The 10,101-nt window shown below is 45.9% G+C and overlaps 1 protein-coding gene across 4 annotated transcripts; it reads left to right on the forward strand.

Annotated features, from left to right (window-relative positions):
• Positions 1 to 5,695: 5,695 nt before the first annotated feature.
• Positions 5,696 to 9,685, forward strand: LOC118673528 (keratinocyte proline rich protein). 4 transcript variants are annotated; one of them, XM_036344470.1, is made up of 2 exons: positions 5,696 to 5,845; positions 7,306 to 9,685. In XM_036344470.1, the coding sequence occupies exon 2, from the start codon at positions 7,334 to 7,336 to the stop codon at positions 8,960 to 8,962; it is 1,629 nt and encodes a 542-aa protein (XP_036200363.1). In that variant the 5' UTR covers positions 5,696 to 5,845; positions 7,306 to 7,333; the 3' UTR covers positions 8,963 to 9,685. The 4 variants fall into 4 exon arrangements, with proteins under 4 accessions (XP_036200363.1, XP_036200365.1, XP_036200366.1 ...); XM_036344472.1 differs by lacking the exon at positions 5,696 to 5,845 and adding an exon at positions 5,852 to 6,087; XM_036344473.1 differs by lacking the exon at positions 5,696 to 5,845 and adding an exon at positions 5,852 to 6,046.
• The last annotated feature ends 416 nt before the right edge of the window (positions 9,686 to 10,101 follow it).

Consider the following 10,101-nt stretch of genomic DNA (forward strand, 5'->3'; position numbering starts at 1 on the left):
AGGCAGTCTTCTGCCACCAAGATGCTCGTCGTTTAGCGAAGAAACCAGACACATCAGCAAAGAAGTGCAGCATTTGTAGGTCCTATAAAAGAAGACTTTTGGGGACCCAAAAGTGACTCCTTTTACCTGGGACACTGGTGTGATTAGAGCCAAGTAAGGCTGATGGAGACAATGGTGTTTGAGCTAAATGTCAGATTTAGCTCACTATTAATATGGGAAATATTAGTAGATGTTTGGCATACATGGGAATAGAGGTGGGTGGGGGGAGAGGGACAGGAGAGAGTGTTCTGAGCAGAGGAAAGAATTCTGAGAAAAGGCAGTGAAATGAAACACCAGACTACTTGGGGAGCAATTGTGAGGAGCTAAGATGTAGCTGAAGGCCTCTCAGCAACCAAAGATTAGTGTTTGATGTATCTTTGCCAATGAGTCCCCTTTACTGTGCTCTCGATTATGGATATTGATAACCCAGTGATGCTATATTGGTCACATTCGATGAGGCTGAGGATCTGATTAAGCAGGACTTTCCGTTTGCCACTGTGATGATTGAGAGTTTACTATGATTTAAAAAGTAGTTGATTTAGTGCTGACTTAAGATATTATTGCTTGATGTTATGAGTGTTGTGAGATAGTCAGGAAGCCTTTCAGAAACCCCAAATTCTCTGTACAACTGAGTACCACTTGCCTAGCCTAGTTTTTATCCTAGCAATGAAACATACATATACTTCTATTTAACTGAGGCAACATTATCAAATTTGAAAAATGTCTAAAACAATTAAATAGATATATAGCTCTATTTTGTACCATTGTGTGATATGTTTAGTATTAACATTTCTTTGTTCTCCCTGACACAGCCTTTAGGTGTCCTTGTTTCTTCATTTTTAAACAGCCACATGGTGACAATCTGTGATACTATTTCATGCCATTACCTTTACCCTAGTTGACACATAGGTACTCTGTGGTTTAAATACACATCAGGTCTATTGAAATTGGGCTTAGGGCAAAACACAAAATGGTACTCTGTGCCAAGAAAAAAACCCTGACTACTTCAATGTTTGAGGGTGGAGGTCATAAGATACTAAGAATTTTGCCCAGCTGGTGTAGCTCAGTGGTTGAGCATTGAGCCAGGAACCAAGAGGCCACTGGTTCAATTCCCAGTCAGGGCACATGCCTAGGTTGCTGGCTTGATCTTCTGTTGGGGGCATGCAGGAGGCAGCCGATCGATGATGCTTCCCTCTTATCGATGTTTCTATCTCTCTATCCCTCTCCCTCCCCCCCCCCTCTAAAATCAGTAAAAAATGTATATAAAAGAATTTATATGGAAAGATTAAAAAAACCTCAGATAACAAATATCACCTCCATTTCAGGGACAAGTTTTAGTACCTCCAGCTATTATAGTGATATGAGGGGGACTAAACTGAAAAGCAGACTGTGGAATGATCCGAAGGAAGAAGAGTCGGATTGCATCTATTGAAAACATGCATCTTTGCAAACAAAGGGTAAATGTTAATGACCTAGCTCTCGGGATCAAGGCATCACTAAGACACCAGTACATTCTTTTAAGACTCAGCAAGCCAGGGCCCCAAAGGCTCATAAGGCCTGAAAAAGATCTCAGAGTATGATGAAACGTAGAGTGCACCTCTGTGTACCCATGACTCAAGGAACTATCTCATTTTATACTTACTCCCCAAGGCCTCTTCCTTTGGATACCCTGGCTGTGAATGCTGGTTCTGCCATTTCTAAGCTTGTGACCTACAACAAACTTACTTCCTTTTTGAACTTTTGTTTTTTCAGTTATAACATAATGATAATAATAGGTACCCCCACAGGACTATTGTAAAGACTAAGAGAGTTAACCTACGTCAAATTCTTAGCCAACTGACAATGAGATAACAGGGCTCACTGAGTCATCTCTAGATTTATGTGTGCTTTCAAGTTGCCTCCACCTTTTTTTTTTCATGTGCCCACATGCATTGCTACCCCTGCACCTCTAGGTGTCTTTCACACAACCCATCCCACCCCCAATTTGTACCATTTACATTATGTATTTAAAAAAATCTGTAACTTAATATTTATCTTTTGCTCTATATTTTATTATAATTATATGTATTTTATAATTTTGTAGATAACTATATATTTAGCTCTCTTGATATCTTTATATCACGTTTGTAAATCACCACATTATCACATATTCCTAGGTTTATATCATTATATTTCTAGCCATTTATATTTCACCCTACACTCCTGTTTCTAACAGCCCCCTCTATCTAAATAGCCTTTATATTTCTCCCTAAAAGTAATGACCTCTCTCTGCAGATAACCATAATACATATTTTTATCTATCTATCTATTTATCTATCTGTCTATTTATCTATAATCCTCTATGTCTTTTGCTACTTATTGTGACTTTTAATCTGGCCTTTATATTATCATATATCTATTTATTATATTTCAGTAGATAATGAAACCAATCAATTTATAAAATGCAGTGTAAATATATACACATGTTAGACTTATATGTATGCATGAATATGCATGAGTGTGTGTATGTTTGCATGCATGGAATTAAATTACTTAATCAACAAGGTGAAATGAGAACTATGCACTGGAACAGTGCCTGTTTCTGGGATACAGGCTTCTTTTCCTGGAGGGACTCATAGGTTGTGTGGAAGACAAGAATGTAAATAATCAGAGAACACATGATAGCTCTGATGATGGGGTGTGTCTAAAGTGCTGTCAGAACACAGAGTATTGAGTCATGGCTTTGGGGAGTCAAGAAACATTACAAAAGAAATGACATTGGAGTTGTTTCAACTGATGAGCAATAGTTCTATACATAAAGGAGAGATGAAAGGACGCTCCAGAAAGAGGAAATAACATTTGCAAGGGTCTGCCATAGTGAACACCAAGATACACATAGAGAATGAAAACCACCATGTATGGCTTTATTTGATATATATTTTTTTGATGTTTGTGGGGTGTTGAAGATTGGGGTCATTTTTTTTAAGATCAGTCTTGAGGCTATTTTAAAAGTTACATGGAAGAAGGAAAGACAAGGGGCAGAGAAAACTGTGAGGAGACTATTGCACCAGTCCATATAGGGGATTATGAAAACTTGAGATAAAGCAGGGACAGTGATAAAACATATAGTAGGCTCAGAGATTAGAAGGCCACACTAAAGTTTTATCCAAAGAGACAATTTAGTTTTAAGACATCTCCAAATAAAGAATGCCTTTTCTAAGAGTTTTAAACCTCTCTGGAGAACAAAAGAACGCGCTATATCTACCCCCACCTTTAGACAATCTCAGTACTAATTCCATTTTTAACCAATGACAATTTTCCAATTCTAGGACCTTTCATATCAAAGTAGGAAGAATGTTAGGGGTTAGATGTTTTATTTTTTTGCTTGGTGACTGGGCTCTAAAATTATATGGTTGAAAATTCTATTACCTGGCCTCATTGTCAACTGCAGAATTTACCTCTCCCCATCCTTGTCCCACTTATATTTGTAAGAAGCAAGAAGTAAGAGTTGTAGTGCTCTTTGGTCTTTGGATTGAACAATAATAACACATTGTCCAGTGTGAACCAGGCCCAATTTCTACCATCCTTCCACTTATCTATCTATCTATCTATCTATCAATCAATCAATCAATCAATCAATCAACAGATTCATATTAAGTCAGGACTCTGGAGATACCAAGATGAATAAGATAGAGATTCCTCCTTCAAGAAGTGCATATTCTATCAAGAGATGAGTGGGAGAGAAACAGCTATTAGGATCAGTAATTCACATTCTGGTTGGGCCATCTTGTCTATGTTCTCAGCTTTCTTATTTCACTGCTTTTATGATTAGCCAGGATCAAGTCCCAGAGCTATTGAAGTTTGTAGCACCGTGGCAAATGATGTGATCAGAGAAATAACTTCTCTGTAGTAGTGGGAAGAGTCCTTGTCTGCGACTAGAGCTACCTGAGATATGGTCACTCCAAGGCAGTCATTAGCTTTAGGTCTCCGCATAGGTTACTCTCCCTCTCTGGGCTTATCCTCATCTTGAGAATGACAGAATGGGACCAGGTAATTCCTTGTTGCTCTGGCATTTTGAAAGTCTCTGACCCTACTCAAGTTTGAAATGTCATCTGGACACCTCTTTGTAATGAGTGATAAGATCCAGAACTTGGACTCTAAAGTCACTTCCTCATGGGAGAGATTTCATAGCTATAGTTGCCATGTGCACCATAGGTCCGAAAACACTTTCATACCCATTATCTGATTCTATCTTCATGAGAACTTGGTGAAGCATTTCCACACCCATCTTTCCAAGAGGAAACTAAAGTCCAGAGTGCTAAATGGCTAATTAAAAACTAAAATTTTAGACTAGTTATTTCATTTAATTCACACAATAATCCTGTGACTTTTCTAATTCTTCTTTCTTTCCTTCTCTTCTTTCCTTCCTTCTCTTCGTCCTCCTTATTTTTCTTCTTTCTGTCTTATAAGTAAGGAATCTAAGCTCATGAAGTTTAAGGAGCTTTCACCCCATTAGCAAGTACTAGCACTCAGATTCAACCCCAAACTTCTATAAATCTAAAGTCCCTGCTCACAAGCGTGGCTAGAATTTTAAATGCTGATAGGGGCTAAACAGTTACATAAAAAAAATGAAGTTATCCAGGTGGAAGGATTATGTCAATTTCACCAAAGAAAAATAAGAATACAGGTAAAATAATAAAAGGAAGTTTGCCCTTTGCCTTGCATTGTGGATACAGTAATAAAAAAGATGGAGAATTACAGAATATCAAAGTATATGAGCTACCTAAGAGGGGCAAATGTTAATTAGGTTGAAGTCAGGTGGCCCACCTGTGCCTGATCTTTTAATTTTGAGAGAAAACTAGATGTCTGTAATCTTAAAAAACAAAACAAAACTCTCAGTTTTTAAATATCCATGGTTACTTAAAAAACTATGTGAGCAAAAATGATTTAGGCGAAAGATAAGAAGGTATGCATCTTGGCTGCATCTGGCTCACAAGATGCCAGTGTATTATTTCTGTCCTACACTGCACTGCTCTCTTGAAGGATGACTCCATAGCATTAGCTATGCACCTTCTGTGATGAAATCAGGTGGTTCAGCCCAGGACTGGGATACCACAGGCAGCCATCAGTCCAGATATGTCTGCTGCTTGGTCCCCAGTTACTCTGAGTGGATGTTAGATATTGTGAATATCATTATTGATTGGATGCTTTTGCATAAAATAGTTGCCTTAATCCCCACAATAGCTCAGCAAAGAAGAGTTAATATTTCCATTTTGCAGATAATTGAGTCAAACTTAAGTCAGTTATAAAGGGCACACAACTGTAAGTAGCTAACCTGAGATGTCAGATTCATCTCAAATCCAATGTTCTCTTCATTCTGTACCTTTGTGGTGATTTTAACTGCTTCCGGTTAGGGAGCTTTTCTTTGATATCCATTTGGTGAGAGTGTCAGACAAGGAAGAAGGTAGGGGCCTGGAGTCATCATTCAGGAGAACAGGTCCCTTTGTCAACCCTCTTCATCCCCACCACCAGCTCTTCTAAGGGCGAGGGAGAAACAGACAGGGTGAGAAAGGAGGAAGAGAACAAGAATCTGCTCCTCTGTAGTCCAGAGGCTTCATCACTGAGGTGAGACACTCCCACACCCTGTAGGTGACTGTAAGGACAGGCACACAGGGAGGGGACTGGCTACTGGAATGCCAACCTGGGTGATGAGCCAGGCAGATGCCAACCAATTGTCTCATGGTCTAAGCCAGACCCGGAACCCTTTATATAAAGACAGCCTTCTGTCCAGATGCCTCAGTCTGAATGACTGCTTGCCTTGAAGAAGGTAAGTCTAGGGGCAGGGTCTTGGGGTTGGGTGAAGCTAATGCTTAGGGGGTGTTCAGATTCATAGGGTGAGACATAGTGAGGGGGGAAGCTCGGAGCAAAGGAGGACTGGTCTATCAGCCGGAGGAGAACACTCTGGTGGACTTTCAGGGGACAAAAGAAGGGGATCTGTGGAGTCTGTGTGAAGAAATAGGGCACTGAAGTAAGCGTATTTGCCTTCAATAACCCTGGTCTCATCCTCAGGTACCATTTTTTCTCTCCAGGACCTCTCTCCCTAGAAAAGGTGCATTAGTAATTGCACCCCGTGAGCAGAGTTGGGTGTAGAAGGGTTACCTTCCCCAAGGGCATGTGTGTTTAGATATTCTCTATACATGGAGAATAGAAGGCTTTGCCCTTCACAAAAAGTATTTTCAGTATTTCAGGGGCTTATTGAGAAGTGTTTTGTTGGGTGAGCTATCAAACCAGCCTCCCTGCCATGCTGGTCACTGGGCTGCCTGTACCTGAACAGCTGGACTTGGGGAGGGTGGGGGGGACTGCCCTCTGGGTATTGTGTTGGGTGGTATGCCTGTGTCCCCCACATCACATTTGTGATGCTCCTGCTGTGTGGGCTTTAAGTGTGGCTGAATGTCAGTCTCATAATTAGGAACCTGGCACTTTGTGGGTTACCCCCTCTTAAGTAATTCCACCCTGCCTCTCAGAGGGGCTGCAGAGTGCCCCTTTCTGAAGCTGGCAGGTGAGTAAGGACAGCAACCTGGCTGGGCAAGTTGTCATGTTGGTCGTGAGCCTTTCCGAGGCTGGTGTGTTGTATATACATCTTTTACCGATGCCCATGAGGGCCAGTTTAAACTAATTCACCTAAGAAGAATTGACTATAGAGAAACAAACATTTTATATTGGGACTGAGCTGCCCAATCACTAACTGAATTCTTTACTCTCCAGTGGATACTTTGAGCACAGATGGTGCCTGAGTGCTTGTTCTTATATACACATTTTTTTCATGTGTGGACAGTACATGTGTCTGAGTAGTTTAAGCTCCTATGGTTGGGGAGTCCCCACTTTGGATGACAGCCTGGGAGCATGGGTGGCCTCCACTTCTGTAGAGCTCCCTCCCACCACTTAGGAAACCAGGCGGTGATGGGAAACTTCCTGTTGTTAGCGCCCTCCTGTGCTGGACACTGGTATGCCCAGCCTCCAGTGAAAGAGGCCAGACACCGGCAACCCTGGCTGTGCCCTTGAAGCTGTGCCCTTGAAGCTGTCCTCCGTCAGGTCTTTCAGTAGATCCAAGGCAGCTTTCTTGGGCAACAGTGAGTAATCTTGGGTCCAGACAACTCAGCAAGTATTCTGGAACGAAGGTCGAGGGTTGGGGAAGAAAGGCCAGGGAGGAAGCAGGGTGTCTTCCCTTAGTCTTGGGCCCTCCTCCCCAAATCTCACCCTCTTAAAGCTGGTCTTTCTACCCTTCAGGTCCTGCTCACACGTCTGCACCGGAACCATGTGTGACCAGCAACAGATTCCGTGTTGCCTGCCAGTCCCCCAGTGCTGTGTGAAGGGTTCCTCCTTTTTCCCCTCCCCGTACCCTTCTCCCCAGGGCCAGGTGGTAGTTCAAGGCCCTTGTGGGATGCAAATCATGGAGTGCCCTGCACCATGCCCAGTTCAAGTTTCCCAGGTGAAGTGCCAAGCTCCCTGCCAGTCCCAGACCATTCAGGTGAGCAGCCAGGCTTCAGGCCAGTCTCAGACCGCCAACGTGAAGGGTCAGGCTCCAGGCCCGTCCCAGGCCACGCAGGTGATCAGCCAGGCTGCATGCCAGCCTGAGGTTTGCTACGTGCAGTGTGGAGCCCCCTGCCCCGTTCAGACCTGCTTTGTAGAATGTGCTCCAGCTTGTTATACAGAAACTCGCTACGTGGAATGCCCCGTCCAAACCTATGTACCCTACCCAGCTCCCCAGCCTGTCCAGAGGTATGTAGCGTACCCCTCAGCATGCCAGACTCAAGGAAGATTCTCCACCCAGTGCCAATATCAGGGCTCCTTCGGCAGCTGCGCTTCCCAGCGTCAGTCCCGGGCTTCATATCGCACTTATGCACCCCCATGCCAGAGCCAGGGCTCTTATGGGGGCTTCCCCATGCAGCGTCGCGCTAGGAGCACCAGCAGATGCCTCCCTCCACGCCAGATGATGCGGCCTTCTTACCGCAGCTGCTCCCCACCCCGCCAGATGCGGCCTTCCTACCGCAGCTGCTCCCCACCCCGCCAGATGCGGCCTTCTTACCGCAGCTGCTCCCCTCCACGGCGCTCCGAGCCCTACTACAGCAGCTGCATGCCATCAAGATGTGCTTCGGGTTCCTACAACTACTGCACCCCACCCCGCCGCTCTGAGCCCATCTATCACAGCGGCGGTGCTCCACGCCCCACTTCCAGCTGCGCTCAGAGGCGTGGGCCCAGGTGCCGCATAGAGATTTCCTCGCCCTCCTGCCCCAGGCAGGTGCCCCCGCAGAGGTGTCCCGTTCAGATCCCTCCCATAGGACGCTGCTCTGAGAGTTGTGCTCCACGACCCTCCTGGGGGACCTCCTGCCCGGAGCTGAGACCACGTGCCGAGCCGCGTCCACTCCCAAGCTTCTGCCCACCCCGGAGTTTTGACCAATGTCCAGAGCTGTCACTGCCGCGGTGCCCACGTCCGGCCCCGCGTCCATCACGCCCAGCGCCGTGCTTTCCCGAGCCCTGCCTGTGTCCGGAACCAAGTCCAGCCCCGCGTCCAGCCACACGATCTGGCCCAACGCGGTGTGAGTTTCCAGAGCCTTGTCGGGAGCCAATTCCCCTCCCGCCACGCTGCTCAAGCCCAGAGCCCTGTGTGCAGCCTCAGCGCTGCCCCAGCCCCTGCTCAGGCCCAAATCCAATGCCGGGCTCCGGAGACCTCGGCTGTCATGAGTCCCGCCCAGGCCGCCTAGACATGGAGGCCCCCAGCTGCGGCCCAGCTGCTTATACACAGTGCGGAGAGGGTGATGCTAGCCATGGACCTTGTGATGTGTTCCCAGAGCCACGGGGTCTGGGCGGTTGTGGAGACCAAGGAGGTGCCTCTGTTGGAGTGAAAGGCGGGTACTATGCTGGAGTAAAGAGCGCCTACTTTTAAAGGAAGCGCGCAGAAACATCTCTGCCTCCTGCCCTGACAACGCGGCTCCTCCTTTCCCAGCAGTCACCATTTCTGCGCTCTTGTTTGCAATGCTCCAAGGGTAGTCCGAGGCTCCCTGCTGCAGAGGCGATGTCCTTTGCATGTCATCACAGGACCCACACCTGCATCTCAGACACCTCTGCAGCCTCACCTCAGACTCCTCTCCCATAAGCATCCTCTTTTCCAGCCAGACCAGTCTCACAACCAGGGCACATCTTGGGTGTTCCCCAGGACATACCATAGCCATCCCTGCCTCCAAGCCTCTGTCCATTTCCCCCTGGACCACTTCTCCGCTACTCCCAGTATCTGAAACCCAACCCATCTTTCAAGACCTCTTCCTTGGAGCCTTTTCTGCTCGTTCCTACTCTCAGAAGCCTGCGCTGACTTCCTAGAACGTACTGCATCATCCACACCATCCATTTGGCAAGTGCCTTGCAACATCTCTTGAACTATTTTATTTTTCAGGTGTGTCTGTTGTCTGTCTTACCTGCCCAGCTAGATTGTAAACTCCCATCTGAGTGGAGTCAGAATATCCCTAAAGTTCCTTGCTTCTCCTAGGGCAGGCGGCTACTCATCAAGGTTTGTTGGTTGGCAGCTTGAGCCATGATCTGTCCTGATGGGCAACCCCAAGCCTGGGACAAGACTCCATGTAACAATAAAGGTGATGCTACACTCGGATCCTGACTCCCTGGGATAAACTTTTCTTTTTCTTTTCTTTGTTGTTTTTCTTCTTGGGTTTATTGTTACCCATGGCTGAACTTTCCTTAGACTAGACCAGGTGGTCTGCTTTGTGGGTTTTCTGTGTCCCCTCAGTGTCCCTGGCCCCTGCTGAGAAAGGATGGATGAAAAAACACAAGGAATGAGGAATCTAGGAAGATAGCTCTTGCTCCTTAGTCTAGGGGTAAAGATCTTCAAGCTGAATTGGTCAGGTCACCCGGCTGTGCTCTGGGGCGGTAGTCACTGCCCTGTGACCTCTATGGAGTCAGAGGCAGAGAGAAGGGATCCCCGCTAGGCTGTCTGGGATACTCTGCACAGGATACACTCTTCTGTATTTCAGAATAAACCATCTGCTGTGTTTTGGGGACATACTAGAAAAGGGA

This window comes from Myotis myotis, unplaced genomic scaffold (assembly GCF_014108235.1).
Source record: "Myotis myotis isolate mMyoMyo1 unplaced genomic scaffold, mMyoMyo1.p scaffold_m19_p_18, whole genome shotgun sequence".
NCBI lineage: Eukaryota > Metazoa > Chordata > Mammalia > Chiroptera > Vespertilionidae > Myotis > Myotis myotis.